At 45.3% G+C, this 20,749-nt stretch overlaps 2 protein-coding genes across 24 annotated transcripts in view; one reads left to right on the top strand and one right to left on the bottom strand.

Annotated features, from left to right (window-relative positions):
* LOC111934013 (uncharacterized) overlaps window positions 1-20,749 on the bottom strand; it is a 42,617-nt gene that overhangs the window by 1,650 nt on the left and 20,218 nt on the right. For both annotated transcript variants that reach the window (XR_015276016.1, XM_086849767.1), the window contains exons 2-4: window positions 3,682-3,765; window positions 1,113-1,226; window positions 524-587 (exon numbers count right to left, since the gene is read on the bottom strand). Coding sequence is in view for 1 of the 2 variants with exons in the window: in XM_086849767.1 (XP_086705893.1) it covers window positions 524-587; window positions 1,113-1,226; window positions 3,682-3,765 (262 nt within the window). In the remaining variant the exon portion in view is untranslated. The remainder of the gene's footprint in view (window positions 1-523; window positions 588-1,112; window positions 1,227-3,681; window positions 3,766-20,749) is intronic.
* The window catches only part of LOC111934012 (uncharacterized), a 411,068-nt gene that overhangs the window by 373,206 nt on the left and 17,113 nt on the right, over window positions 1-20,749 (top strand). For 10 of the 22 annotated variants that reach the window (XR_015276014.1, XR_015276003.1, XR_015276006.1 and 7 more), the window contains 3 exons: window positions 1,097-1,318; window positions 4,612-4,801; window positions 8,702-11,765. Coding sequence is in view for 3 of the 22 variants with exons in the window: in XM_086849764.1 (XP_086705890.1) it covers window positions 1,209-1,318; window positions 4,612-4,801; window positions 8,702-8,771 (370 nt within the window). In the remaining 19 variants the exon portion in view is untranslated. Of the gene's footprint in view, window positions 1-1,096; window positions 1,319-4,611; window positions 4,802-8,701; window positions 11,766-20,749 lie in introns of those variants that run through there. The other 12 variants (XR_015276013.1, XR_015276002.1, XR_015276008.1 and 9 more) reach the window with 3 other exon arrangements.

Genomic DNA, 20,749 nt, shown 5'->3' with positions numbered 1-20,749 from the left:
AAAGGATTAGTGTTCATTTTAAAATCTCTGGCTCTTGGCAAATTGGGAGACTTACTAACCTGTAGCTTAAAAAAAAAAGGAACAAAAAAATAAAGCCAAAGCAGCTGAAACAAGGGTGTTAGCAAGTCTGGCAGCACAGCAGCACAGGGCACCTTATCTCTATCCTGATGGAAAATCAAAGGCACATTTCCAGCTGTGCCCGTGAGCACTGTTTGGTCACTGAACAAAGCAACTGGCACCTCGTATCCAACCTACAGAATGATCACAGCCTGCTTCAGGTGCACAAACAAGTGCAGAAATGAGCTCCATGCACAGAACTCATTGTTATTCAATCAAGCCTTTAATTGTAAATGTTTTAAGCAAGGAGTTCTCTGTTTTATGAAAGTGTGCTCAGCATTACTCCGCTGCAGACATCTGTCATTCAGCAGGCGCCACCCAATAAAAGTGCTTAAAATGTTCTGTTCCTCAATTAAAATATAAACCAGAGCTGTTTAAAGGCTTTTACGAGGTGATTTCTATTTACCTGACAGATTTCCACACTGGAGGAGCACAAAGCAGGATCTCAGTTTCTGATCAGAGTGATGGCTCTGCAAAATAGTAAAGTTTCAATTGGTTTAATTCATTTCTTTTTGGGTTTTGTTGGGTGGATTTTGTTTGTTTGTTTTAATTCCAGGAATACCAAAATTCCATGAAGAAGAAAGGAATTCCTATGCCAGATAAAAACTTGGAAGAACATGGAGGGCCATTGCTGACCACACATGATCAGTATGAAAAAGCCAGGGAAAAGGGTGCTCTGCTCTGATCCGAAACAGCCTCTCATGAAGAGAAACAAGACTATAGCTAGAAAAAAATCTCCCCAATTTTCCCCAAAGAAATGCTGCATCAACGCTCTTATGGTTATTCCACTGCAGATGGATATTTCATCTCTCATCCTGCCTTACTATGGCTCTCAACAAAGATCTTTCTTTTTACCTTCCTGCTACTCAAGCAGGAGTGGATATTACATGGAAAACAAGCATTTTCACCAAAAAAAAAAAAAAAAAAAACCAAAACCAACAAAACAACAAAACAAAACATCTCTACTTTTTTGTTCCAGAGCCTCAGAAACTCACCTTCAGTGGCATGAGAGATGCAGAAAAGGCTTTGCTGTGTGTTATGCTTTGTGCAATGTGCTGATCCGCGGTCCCCTGTGCTCCACCCTCTGGCAGGTCACCACTCCAGCTCACCTGGTCAGCACCAGGACAGTGTCAGGAGAAGACTGTGTACTCTTGCAACACAAAGCTTTCAGCACCAAACCTTAACCTTCTGATTTTGCCAGGTAACAATACTTTTTGGAGCAGTTTGCACTGTCCTGCATGGCCATTAAGCCATTGTGACCCTTCACCACACCACAGTCACAGCTGATTTCTGACAGCCTGGGCCAGCCGAGGATGGAGCCTGCGGGGAGGGAAGGTTGGGTGGGTTTGCCCCATCTCCTCCACAGCTGGGTGCCACCCTGCTCCCCTCTGCAGCTGCTTCTGGGTGCCTGCAGGCCCACAGAGCCTCACAGCAAGACAAACAGATTCCACATCACACCAACCTAGCCCAGACAACGCAGGCTTCTCCCAGCAGTTTCAGGTATCCGGTGTTCATCCTGCCACACCTCGCTGAAGAGACAAAGCTGCCTGTGCCAGAGGTACCAATAATTGCTGATGCTCAGCCTCAAGCTGGTGAGTCTCTGCTGAGCTGCCTCAGTTAGATTCTTCCAGGGGAGACATTAATCCCCTTTTAAAATTAAGGACAGGAGAAGCAAACAGCAACTAAACCAAAGAGCAGGTAAAGAAGCAGCTCCTGGATATTGCACCACAGGTATTCAGAGGAGGATTTCTGCCTTGAACCACAGTGCTTGGAAAATGCTGGGAAATCTGATGTTAGTCCTTAACTCAGTCTGGTGTGTGTTTTTGTCCTCCCCAGCAGTAGCATGAGTAAAGGATGAGGCATTAGCCCTCACTGTGATCCCCGCAGTGTCAGTTCAAGTCAGACTCTTCCTGTTATTTATATGTTCCCTTTTGTTAGTGTATCGATTATACACGTGAGTTCTCAAGTGCTTGGGCACTCAATACAGCCACACAAAGGAGGAAAGTGTCCAGGTTAGCATGGAATTGCACATGTGCTGAGCCTGCCAGGGGACAGGAGTGAATAGTGACCTGTACAATTCAAAGCCACCTCTTCAGAGCTTTCTGTTTTGCTGCACGGTGACTAAAAATAAAACCTGCATTTCACATTCCAAGGTGTAGCAACCAAAGTTTGTCAGAGTTATTCTTAGCCATGGCAGAATTGCCACCTTCAGGCCATTTCTGAACACACGAGATTATTCCATGATAATCCAAAATCCAGCACAAGCTCCTCCCTCCCCTCTATTTGTTTTACCCTCTGCATTATGAATGCTGTGGGTAAGGGCTGCCTGTTTCACAGGGAGCTTGGTATCACAGAAAGCTGGTTGTTGATCTCTGGATGCCTGCAGGCCAGCAATCTGTGCTACAAGTTACCCCTCTTAAAAAAAAAAAAAAAAAGAGAACCAAAAAAAAAAAAAGACAAATGGATAAAAGTGATACAAGCATCTGTAACAAGCTAATTGGACCCTTGTGGGCAACACAGCAGATACAAAATTAAAACAAACAAAACATCTCATTGTACAACTGTACTTCAGGACTGCTATCACAAAGGAACCCATCTAGATTTTTATTTTAGTTTTGTTTCGTTTAAAAAGACCTAATTATGGCCAGAGCTGGAGTATCACAAGTCTGTTTTCATCTATAAAGAAAGGATATTTTGCCTCTGAACCTGAGAAATTGTTAGAAGTTGGTAATTAGTATGACTTGTTAATAGAGTTTGGCTGTGATTAAGCTGTGATTGAGTGTGAGTTTGGTTCTTGTCAATGTGAATGCCTGTAAGGTTGAGAGATGTTTAATGAGACACCTGTTGTCAGCAGCACCCGGTGGGCTTTGTTGCGCCTGATTGGAATTTGTACCGCGAAGCGAGAGCGGCAGCACCGAAACACAGCAGCAGCAGCCCCAGCTGGAGCATCACTGGCAACAGCAACGGGTCCAAAAGAAAAGGAGACCCTGCACTGGAGAGCTCCAGGGGTGCTCCATGTCCCACAGGTCACAGTGCTTGGGGTGATCCATCATCCAAGCCATGCAATTACAGCTGACTTGGCTGTCAGGCAAAAACATTGACATCTTTATCTAGGGGATGATGGGCTGTGCTGCTGTGTGATGGTGGGTCTTTGGGAGATGGCAAGAGGGGGGATGCAGCTGAGCAGGTTTAAACCTCTCTACCCGCCCCTCCCAAATGTCCAGCCCTTGGGTAGCTGGCAATAGTGGGGCTCTTTAAAGTATAACATTGATGGAGAAAGGTTCTGCCCAGCCCAACCCTCGGTCATCCTTCCCCTTGGGGATTTCTCTCAAGGGAAAACATCCCACTGAGTGACTCTTGGCCTTTGAACAGAGAAAGTTTCATTCATTAATGATATTTTTGTCTCAAAAATCAGCATCTTTTTCTACATGACTCCATAAAACCACTCCCCACACCAAAACCAGGGCCTGATGACAAATTTGTGTACTTGGGACTATACACATAAAATACCATTTCCCCCCTGAATGAAAGAACATTTTCAAATGGCTGCTACTTAAAACATACCTGGTTTTTACATGCAAAAAGCCAAAGAAGCTGGAAGCAATCACGCTGGCCACTGTCACAGCCTTTTAACGTGAAGTACCTGAGCTGGGAGCAAGAGCAGAAACATTTTGTCTCTTGGAATGTGCCTCGGGAAGGAGCCGCTGGCTCTGTGATGGATCGGAGCAGCCACTGGATGGCATTGCTCTACACGAATGGACCTGCGAGCATAAGCTCAGCACGGGCTGCTGTGCCAAGGAGATTAATTCAGCCCCGAGAGGCTCAGGCCACCGTGACCTTACCAATTCTTTAAATAACATTCAGAGTTCTCTTGGCTGCCTGGCCGGGAGCTCTGGGCACAGAGTTTGGTCAGAGCGAACAAAGCCGACATCCCGAAGCAAACCCATTTCTAGGCTGAGTGCATTTGTCTTTCATTTTACGTGAGATCAAATATTCAGCCAGTTTTTGATGGGTTTCCTTCTCATGAGATGGGAAAAAGAATCGTTTGTAGTTTCTGACCACATCAAACCATGGCAGGGCCGGCGCACACGGCCAGCGAGCGATGCTGCGCTGGAGCCCCGGTGCTGCGGACGTGCTGGCCAGACAGCTCAGCTCCCCAGGGCTCACGGGGTGCAGACAGCCAGGGCTGCTGAGCTGAGCAGGTTATTCGCGTGTAGCAAAAGGAAAAACCAAAGAAAAAGAAAAAGCAGTTGTTGTCTGGCGCGTTCTGCTTTGCTGTGGGCTCCAGAGCATCAAGGCTGGGTTATTACCCCACGTGTGGTGCCGCTCCGTGCGACAGCATCCTCTCAGCACGTGTTAATACAGCTCTGCTTTCTGCTGCATCACTTATTGATAAGGAATCAGCTGGTGGCCAAATAACCTGATGTTGATATTTTCCCTGGGGTTCTGTGTTTCTTTCTTTACTGACACTCTGTGTTGGCCTTGTTCTTTCAGTGACTACATGTGGCCAAGCCAACCTGAGACTGGCCAAGTTCATGCCCGAAAGGAATCTACTGATGGTTTTGGAGGTGGAGCAGGATATTTGGAGCTGCAGCCCCACAGAAGGTGTATCTGAAGGGGGATACACTGTGTGTGAGGGTCATAGCCAGCAGATGTATCTTCAGTTAGGACAAGACATCATCAGGTGAGTGTTTTTACCTGAGCTGTTCTGGGCACAGACTTCCTGTTGGTACTACCCCAGTTTTGACCAGTCTAATAAATTTAATTATCATATTCAATTATATAACTCCAGTTACACTGGGGTTAAAATTAGGTCATCAAGTCCTGCAAAAGCCCCTTTACTCCCAGTTCTCAGTTCTGTACTGATACCCCTGCACTGAGCTGCCTTTTTAATACTGGAGAGCTATGATGAAAAAATTGCAGTATAAAATAAATGCTACATTTGTTTTATGATCCCATTTGTTTCCCTTTTCTGTAGTTAGCTCCCAATCCAAACAAGAGAGCTGTATCCACCTTGATGTGCTCAGCAGTCCACTGGTAAATGCTTTCTGCTGTCAGAAATGCTCAGGTTTGGTGGGAAATAGAAGTTGTATTAGCATGGGGCTGCTCAGATCCTTCTGGTGGCCACAGCTCTGCTACAGTGGCTGTAAGAGGAGACCAGAACAACTGACAGTGATTGCCTGTTTCATGTCTCCTATTTGGAATCACTGCTTGAGGTCTCTTGTGTCACCCATGGGAAGACTTCTATGCAGTGACACCAGTGAGCTCAGTGGTTTTAATCTCCTTCCATTGCCTTTAGAGGAAATGGCAATTTCCTCCCAACTTCAGCACTTCAGGGCTGTGTTTGAACAAAGGCAGGATAAATCTGAATATCTTCATCTATTTAATAGTCAGGAGTGTAAAGACTAAAAGAAGGTGTTTCCTATTGTTCCTACACTGCACGGCAGGCTGTGTTTGGAAAAGATCCCCTTGCACCCCGCATTCATGGGATGGTAGAAATTCCAGCTGGGGTACCCACTGCTGTGCTGGCTCTTTTAAGGGAGATCTCTTTTGAGGCAATCACCTCAGCACACAAATTTGCCCTGGATCTTTCTAGAGTCGGGTCAACACTCCAGATCTCCAAAACACCAAGGTGACCTTGGGAACTGCAGGGCAACCCAGAACACTGGTGGGCAAAGGGAATTCAGAAAAAATAAAATTGAAGACTAATTCCAACCCATTACAAAACTATCAGAAAGCTGAACTGTATCTGCTGAAGTGTCTCGTTCTGTTTGGTGGCACAATGTAACAGGGGATCTGTCACTGTCAGCGCTGCTCTTGTCTCGCTGAAAGCTGTGGTGCCTTTCACAACCACGGCATGAAAATTCAAGCCAGCTGTCCCACCTGCCGGAGCAGCTTCTATTCTGGGCTCCAGGTATTGTGCTTACTGATTAGCTGGGGCTTATTGTCCCTTGACATTGTTAGGGAATGTTCTCCTGGTTATAATCACTAGAACTGATACAGGCAGAACATTCCAAGCCAGGAGGGGCTGTGCCAGGCTGTAGACCGCGGTGGGATTGGTACAAAATGAAAAGAAGCTAAAAAAAGGATTGTTTTGAGAAGTCACCCAAGTCAGAAAAGACTGGGGGCCTCCTGACTCTGGCTGTCAATAAGGTGTGAGGTAGGGGAAGATTAACACCCTTTAGCAATGACACAGCTGTTCTATTGAAGGTGATAACATGTAATCAAGGGAGGGAAGAGTCTAGCACAGAATAATGAACAGAGATCAGCAAAAGGGAAGGTTTTAGCCCAAAAAAGCTGAAAAAGCCTCGTGAAGCTGATTGTTTTAGTGGGTATAAATAAGTATAAGAAGACGCAAAGCCTCACTTTAGGTCTGCACAACGAGCTCAAATATTTACCCTTCTTTCTAAAATCAGTCTGGCTTCTAGAAAGAAGAAAAATAGTGATAATGTAGAGAATAAAGTCTCTTATCTGCCTTGGCAGTGAGCGTGCAGATAAACACAAAAATCCTTACCCTAAAAACAGCATGTAGCACTGAATCTCTTCCTCTGAAAGCACAGCAAATTGTGATAAGAGTAGGGTTGGGAAGACAATAGATTTAAGAGTGGGAAGAACCTAGTATTTTGTCCACTCTTGTCTTCCTTGGAAAGGAATCACAACAATTAATTTTTCCCTCTACTGCTAATGGCTAAAGGTAGAAATTAGTATTTTGATACACCCTCAGCTTTGCTGCTCACCTGAGCTTGTCCACTGCATCAGGAACCCCCAGGGTCAGTAGATTTCCCCAGGGGACTAAAACATCAGATACTTAATGCAGAGTTAATGGTGATAATGCCAGTCAGGAGTGCAGTGCCAGGGGATGTGAGGCCACCTTGGTAACCTCTCTGCTCCCCCTGAGGAGGAACAGCAATCCTTTACTCACATGGCCTGCTCCGTTATTAGATTTTGGCTGGACTTGAGGAAGATGGGGGGGTCTAGCTGAGAGATGGAGGAGGAAAACCCCCTTTAAAATGCAGCAAGGGGTTAAGCTGCTCATGAACCACACCATGAAGAAAGCACAGCCTTTAGAGGCAGTGTTGGGGGTCTCAGGTAACACACAGATGCAGAGAAAATCCAAATCCCATGGCTCTCACTGAGAGGGAATACTTTCTTTACCTCAAATCCTTCAGAGCCCTGAATTCCTGCTAGGTAGGAACTGAGAATTACCTGTCTATTCCCTACAGGATCCCCTGGTCCTTTCCCACCTCATCTTCACTCCCCATCTCACTGATTACACACAACCCACCTGAAAAGCGACTACTCTCAGCCCCCCAGCCCCAGAGGTGGAAGGTCCTGCTCGTCCCTCTTGGACGCAGTCACCCACCTTTGATCAGACCTGCCCTGTGGGAAGCATCCATGTCCCTTTCCCTGCAAACTGCCCCTGGGCCATGCCACACAAGCTATTTCAGGGAATAAAGCGAGACAGGCCGTGCCACCGGCTCGCAGGGATGTGACAAGAGCTACATCTGTTCGCTCTCCTCGGCGCTCAGGAGCTGTGACATTGCTGTCGGTACAGCCTGAGACAGAACAGGCAGGAGCTCCAGGGAAGAGGAGAGGGTCTGGATGGAAACAATAACAACCGCAGGGACACCACCAGCACCAGCGGGAGCAAAAATGTTGCTTTACCACTTGTGAGCGCAGCAGAGCATATGGCCAGTCTGGGACTGTTGTCAGCAGCCCAGAATGGGGTAGCTCTGTTCTGGCAAACTCCATTTTTTGTCTTTATGACCAAAGAATAGTTGCATGTTGGAAGCTCTGTAGTTGCTAGGGGAAGAGCCATTAATATGCTGGTGACTGAGAAGTCAGCCAAAGCAAGTGCTGAGATAAAATTACTCTTTCCCACTTGTGTTTCACCCTGAGTGTGTCATTCAGTGTGTTTTCTCTGCTCAGGGTACCTCACACACACTGTGCTGTGCTACCTTCTTTGTCCTTTCTGATTTTATTTTTCACCTTTCCTAGCCATGATTCCAAAGAATAATACTAATCTGACAGACAAGAAAGACTTCTTACATCATAAATCCCTACTTACTGGCAGAATAATACTGCAGAATGTTTCTCTGCAGTATTACCCTTTTCTCTAATAGCCGGAAAATTAATAATAGAAAATAAAATAATAGTGGTATTGATGGTACTAAATCAATGCATGAAACTGGGAATACATCCATAGGAGGGTGATCCTACAGAATAATGAATAATTTGGTGGTGGGGCTCAAGGGTGCTGCCTGGTTCCCAGCACACAAGAAGTTAACATGCTTCTCCCTGCCCAGCTCCTGGGGCAGCTGTGCATAATCTCATTCCAGAATAGCAATGGGTTTTCCCCCTGTAGTTTTACTCTGCTGGGGAAAGCAGTGCCTTCCCAGGTAAGGCTCTCCCCTCCCACACTTTCAGCCTGCTTCTCCATACAGATCAGTGCAGCGCTCAAAATCTTGTCTGCACTAGGTGACAAGTCCAATTCTAGAGACATATATTCCAAACCAGAAAAAAGTATTCTTATTCCAAAATAAATACAACTGTAAATCTCCTGATTTCATGATTTTGTTCACAGAGTGATGGAGAGAACACAAGGTGAGCACCCCCTGAGCAGCCTCCCTCCCTCCAACTCAATCCCATCATAAATAACAATGGTACTGAACTATACACAGAAGAAGACGTTTTTTTCCAAAGCCTTCAGTTTTAAAGCTGATGTTCCCAATTCTCTCCAGTTACTCTCTAGACACATCCCCTTTCCCCTGCTACACAGGAGTATGGCTCCAAACCATTCTTGAATGAAGTCAGCTCTGCTTTGCCTCTTGTTTGCTCTAATCCACACCACTTACAGTTATTATCAAAATTGGGAAACAATACAAAGCCGCACTTTGTGTGATCATGGAATACCCTGCAAACACAACTATTCATTAGAAAAAATAGACTAGGCACTACAACTGCCAGCTCCTGACTCTGCTGTGACACAGACACGTTTTTTTTTTTCATCAGAGATATTTTTTTTTTTGCCATGAGATGCCGAACAAAAGTCACGAGCAGTTCCTCTGATCAAAAGAAATCTCTGTGAGAGTCTGTGGCAGCTTCACCCCGTCCCTTCATGCCAGCCACTGCTCATTTCACTGAACACTCACTCTGCTCTACACTTGGCTCTTGAGAAAGTCAGAGCAGATTCAGCACTGTGCAGTAATACACTGAGAACAAATGTGTTGTTTCTATCAGTGGAAAAGGAATTTAACTATTTCTGAAAGTTCCTATGCAATGCCAGGATATGTTAATACTTTGGCTACACCATCGGTATGGATGTACCTGGCCTTGTTCTGGTGCTGATCAGTGATGTAAATTAAAATGTTATTCATTTATAAAATGTCTTGCCTTTATTTAACAGATCAATTAAAGTCTTTAAAAATTATAACCGTTAGAATAACCAATATGTCATAACCTGTTTGGAAATCTTCTCAACTTTAAGTTCATTTTCTCTACAGATCTTGTGACATCATTTAATCACAGGGTCAGGGTAGGATTTCAGATGCAGAGCTGGGTCCCCTGTATCTGCTCCCTGGTGCTATCAGCACCTCCAAACACACCAAGTGACTTCAGTCTGCTCCACATGCAAATACTGTGCAATAAATAATGAGCCACATAATTATAGTTTGAGTATTGAATCAGCCTGTGAAAGCTAAAAGTGTAGGAGGTGAGTTTTGTGAGGACAGGAACAGCATTTGCTGAATATACTTGGGATAACTTCAGTCAAACCATGAACGAGAGTGCTTTGGGTAGAAAGATCTACAGAAAAATGCATCTCTGTTCTGCATGAGACTTGGTATTTTTTCCATTGGCTTCCACACTAATTTGGGGCAAAACCACACTGACCTTTTCCATTAAAGAAAACAAAAGAGCATCTCCAAGACAGTGGGAACCATGAAATCAGGAGCTGGAATACAACATTGTGGCTTCTTTTAAGAAAGCCAAAGAGCAGCTAGGAACCTCAAAGCCCCAGAAGAGCCAGGAATCCTGGACCACCATTCTTACAGCCTGCTGGCTTCCAGTGTAAGGATGTGGAAGGAAAAAGCCCTGATGTGGCAATCCCTGATGAGTGTGCCCTATTGTTGTAAGCACCCAGCTGACCTGCACCAGAGCCATAAGTCTGGTAACACCAACTGTCCTCTTCAGCCTTTCCTCTGCAGGAAACAAGAGGCAGCTTGGGATCCAGTGCTCCCAACTTCTGGCTTCTCACTGGCTTGGCAGATGTACAGCAAAGGAAGCAGGAGCCAAGGAGACCAGTGGCTCCCAGAACCTCCCCAGGCAGCTGTGATAAAATCAGCTAATTGGTAGGGAAAAAGCAGATTCTCTTGTAACTTGGACAGCATCTGATCCATCAGTTTTCTTTAATGGAAAACTATCCCTTGAGGGATTTGCACTGGCTCCAGTCACTAATGTCATGAAAACCACAGGGGTAACCGTGAGCTTTAAATCATGTTTGGGCAAATACTCCATCTCCATGTCTTTCACAAGAGAAGAAATAAATCATTATTCAAATTTCACACATGGTGAAACTGAGGCAGCAGGAGGTGCAGTACCCTGACCAGTATTTACAAATTGACTGGTCCAGCTGGGGCTGGCTGTCAGCTCTGCTGACCCCTGCTCTTTTAGCACAGGCATCCATGTCATCACTGCACACAGACAGTCACACTGGCAAAAGACCACAGATTCATCTTTCTCACCTCTTGAATTTGCAGCATCGCTGCTCAAATATGGTTTCATACTGAAATATTCTGAACTTTTTATTTAAATGAAAGGGTGCTTTCAAGGTGAGGGAAGAGTGAGGCTGATTCTTTGTCTGGAAAATAATATAATTGTCTCGAGAAAATAGCCCTCATTGATTCAAAAGGAATAATTGGGATGCCGTTAATAGCTATTAGTTTGGTGATGAGAAGGCCCTATTTAGTGAGCCTAAAGGATTAAAGAGGAAACATTTTGAATTCTGCCTCTCACAGCACACCCCCTCCAAAACCACCTCTGCAACTCGACCGCTGCCCGGCTGACTTTAAACTGCCAGCACTGACAAAAAGGGGATGTTGCATCTTTTATAAACAGCCTTTTGTTTGCTGCTCTGACACCTGCGAAAAGCAAAATTGTTATTTTCTTGCTGCTTGTTGCTAGTTTGATGCCCGCTCTGGGGCCCTACATCAGAGACACTGCTCAGAACAGGTTGCAGGGGTCCGTTTCCGTGCTGTCTGCCGATGGTGCTGCCTGAAGGAAAACCATGGAAACGGAGTTTGACAGGCTCGCGGGGACCCACGGCTGCCAGAGCCGCTGTCTTTGAGCGCCTGATGAAGACATCACAGAGCAAACACAACATTAAAACACTGCCGGCTGCTTTGCATCACTTAGAATGCAAATCTCTTTGTTCTGCTCGGCCTCTGCGTTTGGTAGCCAAGGAATCTGTGCCATCATCGAACACGGATTTGACGACCTTTTTTCCTTCCCTGAACGCTGCCCCCCAAAAAAATAATAAATCATTTGTTGCGGTAGGGAGGCTTGTGTGGGGATGTACATGTGAAAAGGCCCCGGCTTTTTGCAGTTCCTGGGATTTCAATGCACAAATTAAATGCCTATATTGCAGAGAAGAGCGGGCTGGGCTGCTTTGTTGCTCCCTGTGCATTATTTGGTTTGGATTGATTTACATGGCAACTCGCAGGAGTAAATTTTATATCATCTTTATGTCACGGATTCAAAGGGAAAAGTGATCCTTTATTTGAGCAGCATGTCCCTTCCAACCCCTTCAAACCACACAGATGAAAACAGAGGGGGAAAACCCCAAACCCTCCCACCTCCAGAATTCCAGTTTTATAACTTTCAATGCTAAATTTGAGGAGCTGTTTGGTTATTAATTCCCCCTTCCTTTACAAGCAGCCTCTACTTTAGCTGCAATTTCTGACTGCCTTGGTCAAGGTCAAAATTTCTACAGGATCTTTGCCTTGGTGCTCAGATGTGCCATTTCAGCAGCTCCTGACAAGCTGTGCTGAACGTGGGGCAGCTGGGAAACTTCTCATGCTGATTGAGAAACCCTGGTGAACATCTGCAGGAGGACAGAGCTGGTGGGGGACAGCAAACAAACTGCTCATCCTCCCAGAAGCAGTAATTTCTCATTTTGTTCTCCCTGTGCTGCCTAACTCTCCCATTACCCAGGCTGAGGGAGGGTGATCCCTGCCCAACTGGGGGCTAAAATACCCAACCGGGGGCTACAACTTGAAAGTGGGAAATTACGTAAGCACAATCTATAAATCCACCTCAGCCAAGACTCAGCAAGACTTAAATGGGTATTTAGGTCAAGATCATTCTCAAAAACTTTCCTGAAAATACAGCTAGAGGCCTTATCAGGGTAGCTTCTCAGTAAGTTTTGGGAAGCTGGCCCCAGAAAGGAGCTCATGACTCGTCCCTGCCCAGGCAGGAGGACTTGGCATCTTCAAACCCTGGGGTTACTGCAAAATGAAGCTACAGCTTCCTGCCCAGATCTCCTCCTAATAAAGCTGGGAATAATCCATAGAAAAGCCACAGTTTTAGCACCCTCATTTTTAGTGGGGTCGGTTCTACAGCTGGGAAGAGAGGATGGACAGAAGGATAAAGATATTTCCAAGCCATAGCAAAATCCTTTTTCTTTCTTTGCCACTGCCACAGTGGATATTGGTTTATGTCATCTGTTGGTCCATCAAATTGGGCATCTTTATACAAAGCTGGAGAAGAATGATCTGCCTAGACAAGGTTCTCCTGCTTCCAGTACCGGTCCCAAGCTGCTTTGAGTCTCTTTTCCAGCTACAGCCTGGGAAGGACCCACATTACAGCGTGGGTTAGCTGTATCTGCAGAAAATATTATTTGTGGGTGAAATTAGTGTGCAGTTAATTAGAAAAATATGACCTTAAATCTCCATGAGAGTGTTGTGGATGGCAAGACATGAGGAGATGTCACACTGTATTTTGGCAGTCACCAAGGAGATCCAGGTGCTCTCATTTCTCTCTGTTTCCTATGTTCCTTTGGATTATGGAAGTCTTTCTCCCCTTACACTCTTTTCCACCCTTTTTATTTCTTTTCAGGCTGACTCCTGAAAAGACCTTTCATTTTCTTATGGACTCATTGACTGAGCTTTCCTGATTCAAATCCCTCTGCAGGACTTTGCAGAAATGACATCAAAATATCATCATTTTGAGGCCACATGCTTTTCCTGCCCACTGATGTCCTTTGAGTTTGAATTACAGTGTTCAGTTTTGACTATGAGGCCAAGTTGGCAGTTTCCTGACTAACCCAAAGTCAGAAAAGAAGAATGAAAACCAGAAAGGCACCCCAGAATGTCTGAGCAGAAGACAATCAGGTTTCTGTGTCAAAAAGATGGCAAAACTAAGGGTGTGGGACTTGCATGAAAAATCTTGTAGACAGTTTTGGGTTTCTTTCTTCCTTTCCTTTCTCTCACAGTGGAACAAATTCCACTTTTACTTCAGTTCATCTGTAAAACATGAGGAACCAGCTGAGCACAGCTGACAAGGGAAAGGTAAAAGTTACTTGTAACTGCTGCAGTTCTGTCCAAGAAATTATTGCAACATGAAAAGGAACCCCTCAAACTAACTTCCAAAAGATAAAGAAAGGCATTAGGACATCATCTAACACTCCCTGACACAGAAGACTCCAAGGTATAATTATTAATGTATCAGTCATTTAAATATAGGCCATCACCTCCTGTTGCCTCAGGTTTTCTAGAGCTGATTGTCCTCTGGTGCTTGCTTAGGATGGGCTCCAAACAGGGAGGAGGCAGTTCTAAGAGTGTGGGAGCTGAGTTAATGGTCAGAACTTGGGTAAGGGTGGAAAAGCAGGACATAAAAGGGCAGAAAAAGGTTGAGACCAACTGCTTTAGCACACACATTAAATGTCTGGGGTATTTTGGGGTGAACATTAAGTTCCATACCTCTTTACACAAGAGGTATGGAAACTCTTTCAGGACCACTGTGTCTTACTTCAATCCAGGGACTGTGATACCCAAAGAATAAAGGCTGCATTTTGTACCCAAGGTTTCCAAATGTTCCTTCATCCTCAAAGACTTCAGGAATTAATCACCAATGCACTCTGTAAAAGCCTGGTTCATCTACAGCACTTCCCAAGGAGCACAGAGAGTGTGATGGCACCAGGCATTTCCCAGGGAACTGTCCCCACTAACAGTGACACTGCTCAGGTGGAGCCTGAGTCCCATCAGTGGGAAAGACCCCTCCCCTCCAGACAGGAGCACTGATCAGAGAGTTTGGGACTCCCAGTATGTTACAATTTGCAAGTCCACAGCCATTAGACAGAGAGGGAATTCAGAAACAGCCTAATTAGTTGCATTTTCTTTTCTAACCCCAGTCAAAAACCAGTCAGACTGTGCTTTAGATTTGACATCCTATTAAATGCAGAACACAGGCCAATAGCTTTCATTTTCCCTTGTGATGCCACAGACTGTTGTTTTTATAGCTTGACAGAGAGACATAATTAGGCCTCAAAAAGGACAAGTCTAGACTATTAGTTCCCCACAGAGGCTCCCTGGAAAATCAGAACCCACAATTATTCTCCACTTTCCCACTGAGGCAAATTTGTGGATATCTGCTCTCCTGCCTCAGATTTTCTGTTCACAACCTTTAAGCCTGGAACTTCACTGTCCTTTTACTTGAAGGGCACAAGGGAAGAGACAGAGAAGGATGGTTCTGTGCTGGATTTTCCAAAGGGAGGAGAACAAGTCAAGGACAATACATGGCACTACTAATGCTGTAGGTGTGGGTGCTTCTCAGTGCTGGAGCCAGAGCGGGAGAGAAATTTATTGCCATATTTCTCAACTTGCCTTGCTGCCCAACTAAGTTTGGCTTAGCAAAAATACATTTTACAACTTTTAACTCTGATTACATGTCAAATGAACCAGACACAAAGCAGCAATCTGTGATTCCTTTTCTGGTGACACAGGAGCCATCATCAGAGTAAGGCTTTTAATGACACTTCTCACTGAAGTGCTTGAAGACCCTTGCTCCTTCTCCTCTCTGATCCTGCAGCTTCACCTTTTTTTCCTCAACCACCAGGAAGCAGATTCAGTCTCTGGCTACCACAGTCTCTCCCTCACAAGCAATTCCTCTGTTGTTGTGCAAGTGGCACACACCAGTTCCCCTTGCTTAGTTTCCAGGGGCTTGGATGGTCCTGTTGAGCTGCAACCTTGGACACACCTGATTCAAAGGAGCTTTAACCTCAATGTGAGCATGGGTGACCAAAAACTGATCCTTTGTTTTTGCAACAGCATCACATTTCAGGTGCATCTTCAGTGTATAATCCCCAGTAATCCTTAGTTCCTGTTGTGCCCAGCTAGCAGTCCCTAATTCTGCATAAACCATTTTACAGCTGTCTTTATTGTATCATATATTACTGTTTTCAAGCCATTTCCTCACAGCATTGCATTGAATTCCATCTTCCAAAATGTTACTCAACACATTTCCTGGGAATTTGACTCACAAGGAGCAGATCCTGTTCTCTCTTGCCAGCTGCTTCCCACTGCAAACCTTGGTGCATGGTCTGTTCCTGTCCCAGGGAGGTGCAGTGCAGAATGTGCAGGAGCCTTTTTGTTGTGCATTGCAGCATTTTCCTTTCCTCTGTGACCTGTCAAACTTTCTCAAGACTATTTTGCTCCATGGATTCATGGAATCATAGGATCACAGAATGGTTTGGGTTGGAAGGGACATTAAAGATGATCTTGTTCCAACTGCCCTGCCACAGACACCTTCCACTAGACCAATCCCCATCCAACCTGGCCTCAAACACTTCCAGGAATGGCATCCACAGCTTCTCTGGGCAAACCCAGACAGAAATGAACAGAAATTCTAGGCAAAGCTTATTTGCCTTCAACAATTTCAACACTCTCAACAAGTGCAGGAAAATGTTTTCCATTTCTAATAATCCAGGTTTATTCTTACTTTAGCCATGGGCTATCACATCCCTACTATGAAGAGATTTACACAGCAACAGAAACCTCAGCACTCCAGGGGTGTGTAGTAGCTAAATGTCCCTACTGGTGACACTGGCACCTTTCCTGGGCCAAAAGGGTCACAGAGAGCTGTGCAGATGCCAGCTGCAGGCCAGTGCCCTGTAAGCACTCAATTAGCCCAGCTGTGTACGCTCGGCCTCTGGAGCACTTGGTGGAAGTAAAATGCTTACACCTCTGCCTACAAGGCCTTGAAATCTTTAGGGGGCCTGGCTTTGCTGCCTGGTTTTCCATTGACAGGCTGATAGAGACATCACAAATCTCTCCAAAGGCCAGTCACTAGGCTTCTTTCAACATCAAAGGGTGTCAATGTTCACTCTGCCTCAGAGCCTGAGGCAATATAAATCACACATGGATATGTGAACTGAGTGTTTGAGGTTAAATTCTCTCTGTATACACAAAAATTTCACCTTGGGTAAACTGATACTCTGGTGTTGTCTCCCCATCAACATCAAATATTTTCTGTAAATCATAGTACCCCAATGGAAAACAAAGTTTTATAGGTGAAAGAAAAAAAAAAAAAAAGAAGAAAGGAAGGATGAACTAGGGTGTTGTGGGAAGAGATTATTAACTCATTTTAAATATGGAATGCAATTATCTTGGGAAAAAAAAATCAGTAAACTGATGAGTTTTTGTTGGACTCTTTCAATGCTTACTCATTTTCTCTTGAACTGAACTGAGCCTCCAGTCACAGGGATGTGAACCATCTTCCCTGGATCATCTCTGGGGTGCTTCTACAAGCACAGTGAGGACTTCCCTGCTCCCCACCCCACTGCTGCCCCTCGCACCCGGCCATGCCCCGGAGCCCAGGTGCCACCTCCTGTGTCCGGCCAGCAGCTGCAAAAGGCAGCAGGATGTGCTGGGACACTGTGGCACCTCCGCGGGGATCCCCTCGCCACGGCAGACAGGACAGCCGGGCTCTCGGTGGATGACACTGCACAAAGCCAGCTCCGGTGCCTGCCCTGGCACTGCCACATCAGCCACATCAGCCACATCAGCCCCTTGGCCCCTTGGCAGCGCTGCCAGCTCGCCCTGCCCGCTCCCGCAGGAGCCGCTGCTGCTGCCCAGAGAGCCGGGCCAGCATCCTGCGAGTGCTCAACAAACCCTCCTGCGCAGGGAGTCCCGCGGGTTCTGCTGCTCCCGGAAAAGGAATGGCTATTGAAGTCAGGCTGTTGGCTACTCGAGAGCCTTGCTCAGCTCCCTGCATCTCATCTGCGCTCTCAGCAGCCGCTTCCAGCCCGGCTGGGCAGGGCAGGAGCGGAGCAGATGGAGCTCGGCATCCTCTGCCTCCTCCCGCAGAGCTCTCCCTCCCCTCCCGCACCGCAGAGGGGTTCTTCCCTTGGGCAGCCACCCAGACAGCCTCCGAGGCTTTGCACTAAGTAGAAAAGGGAGCTGGGAAACTACCTGCCTTAAACGGTGTGGGTTTAATGAGATTTTTTTATGACCTCTGCAGTAAATTGCCTGCGCTCAGTATTGTGCTGGAGTGAGAAACACCCGGCAGAAATCGTGGCGAGGCAGTAATTGCGGAGTAGCTGTCTCAGATCTCCGTGCCATCAGGCAGGGATTTTCATTTCATACATTAGTCACAATTTGCATATAATCATAGTCATAGTTGTGTATAATCAGTACATCCCTTTGAATGTGAAGGAAAAAGGGGTGAAAGCTGCCCAGCGCTGAGGAAATGCACGGAGTCGCCGTGGGCTTTATGGATTTACCCCATCACTCCCAGCCTGCCAGGGACTGCATTGCTACTCAAGTCACACACCCCTTAGCACAACCTCTGGATTAAGGCAGGGAAAATGTGTTTGCTTGTCCATTTCTGGAAGGTTTCAGTGAGCATTGGGTGGATTATACATCAGATTTTCCATTATTGCTATTGCTCAAGCTGCAACAACAGCACTCTCAACCATCCTAAAATGCATCCTAAAATCTTTTTTTTTCTGGAAAGCCGTTTCACAGAAATAAAGACTCCTCAAAGGGATGGGAGGAACATCTCCCTGCTTTGTGCAATGAAGTTCAAGCACCTACACCTCAGAATTACAGGTACCTCAGGAACAGTTATTTTTGTTCCCCTCCTTCTCCCACCAAAACATCCTCCTGCTCCTCGGGACCATGTTTGTGTTCTGAACAATGCCATTTGCACACAGCAGTTTCCCTGTCTTCATACTTCTGAGCTTCTGGATGTTCATATCCTGAGCTGGTTTTGGCTCCTGATCCTTCCTGCTGCTCTTCACCATTGCAGCCACAGCAGGAGCGAGGATGTGAGCCTGGGCTGTGGGATCTGCTTGGGAGCTCCTCAGGACACCCTGGCAGGAGAGAGCCATGGCAGGGGCAGGCTCCAGCCTGAAAGGGAATCACTTCTGTCTGTCACTAAAACAGCCCATGCTTTGCCAGAAGGGCACAGGTTTGCAGCATTACACAGAAAGCAGCTTGAAAAAAGCTGAAAGGGCCAGAGGTGATGGTCAGAAAAATCTCCTCATCATCTTATTTCAGGAGATACTCATCACCTCAACCCTCCAATGCCAGCAACCACAGCTAGGGAAAAAGTACATTCTGGCACACAGATTCCTTTTTTTTGGCACAACACTGTTAGAGGCAATAATTCAGGCTGTAACTGGGGGAATTGTGGTTCACCAGCAGCCTGAGTATTTACACCTCTGTGGTCTGTGCTCTTGGATGTTCACTCTGAGCCCATCACTCAGGCACCTCCACACCTTAGTCCTGCCTTCAGCTTCTCACCCAGCAGAAAAGCAAGGCTTTTTCTGGGATTTTAAACAGCCTTAGATGGCCATCATGGGATTTTTAACTCACTTCTGTCCACTATTGCAAAATAATGATGTGAAAATCTTTATGTTTAAAATAGCATTTGTCTCTTTTTTAACTGCAGTCTGCTCGGCTGCAGTCAGGGAATGATTATCTTGCAGAAGTTGTACCTTGCCCATTGATTCACTGGGCCCATCTCATGTCGAGCTTAAAATCTGCATAATGAGAAGAAAGCCATTTTCCTTGCGATCCATTCTCCTTTTCAAAGCTCCTCACGTGCCAGGTTGTTGTTTTTTAATCACACAAAATGGTATATATTAATGAGCTCTGAAGTTACATAAAGATAGATCTAAAGCATAAAAACACTAATATGCCCTGTAGCATTCGGTGCTTTGAACACGGAATGGCATCTGTGTGAGAGTGTGATTGCAGGCAGCTATGGAAACCGGTGCCAAAAAATGAGGAAATGCTGAACAAGTCGTGCAAGATTGGGGAAAAAAACTGGGAACGAAGATATTCAATTTGCATTAAAAGGCCTAGCTTGCTAGCAGCCCAAATTGTGCAACTTTCTGCCTTTAAATGATTATTTTCTGGCATTCTGCTGGCAATGTGGAGATTGTCTTTTCCCTGGAAGAAAATTTCCTTCTCCCTTCAGCCCCCAACAGAAACAAAGGGCAAGCCAGTTCCCAGGTCAGTTGTGGCTGTTACAAACAGGACAAGTTTTGCAACTATGGAAAAGTGCAAGGTCTTCCCTCATCTTTGCATTAATCCTGAGCAATTTCCTTCTCATTTCCAGATGGTGCCAATTAAGAGTAAGAACCCCTGCCCTAACGGTTGTTAACAAAACAAGCACAATCTGAAACTTTAATGAGTAAAACTAGAGCCACATCATATGCCCAAGAGAAGCCAAAAAGAAAAGAACTACCACAGTTGGCAAACACTTAGGTGGCTGCATCTAAAATTCTAAAATGCTGGAGGTTTTCTTACCATGTTTGAAAATTATAAAATGCTAGAATTTATTTTTTACACTCAGGGCTGCCTTCTACTGCTCAGTTCAGTGGAATTATTTTAAGTCCTAAAGATAACCATTTGGATAAACCATTCTAATCAGTGACTGAGGCAGGAACACTGGGCCATGTATAACTCATATTAGAAAGTATTTTATTAATTAGTTGTTGGTAATTAGGATAGCATTCATGTTTCCCAAAAACATTATCAGATAGTCCCGTTTAGAAAATATCACCATTGAGACATGGCTAAAACTACCAGCTGGAAATAGAAGCTACCTGAGCTCTGACTGCAAACCAGATTCACAGGCTTTATGTCATGGGGAGGAAATTAACAATTTTCACTGATTACCTGGGGATGTAATGGGTGACCTGTCACCTGAAAACCTCACCTTGAGTGTGAACATCTACCAAAGAGCATTCTCTACCACAGCTGTGTGCAACTTTTCTCAATTCACAGATTTCTCAAAAAAAAAAAAAAAATACTATGAATGGTTCATCTCTGGGGTACTTGCCCTGTTTGTACCTGTTACCCTTTTCTGAGACTACACAAATAAATCTTGAACTCTGGGATTTGTAGACCATGGTCTGAAAAGCTTAACCCTAAGTTATAAACTTCATAGAAGAGTTTCTGACATAATACCCATGTCAGGAAAAGGTCCTTCTGACCGTAGTCTATCAATCCAAAAAGACCTATTGGAAGTGCAGTTGAGAGGATTTAAACCAAGTGAATATCAAATAATGCAAAGCTTCAACTTCACTTCAGGGAAGGAACAGAGAGGTGGGGTTGTTCTCTGTGGT

The sequence above is a fragment of the Cyanistes caeruleus genome, chromosome 13 (genome assembly GCF_971803275.1).
Source record: "Cyanistes caeruleus chromosome 13, bCyaCae1.hap1.1, whole genome shotgun sequence".
Classification (NCBI taxonomy): Eukaryota; Metazoa; Chordata; class Aves; order Passeriformes; family Paridae; genus Cyanistes; species Cyanistes caeruleus.
This window is presented reverse-complemented; position numbering and strand designations above follow the sequence as displayed.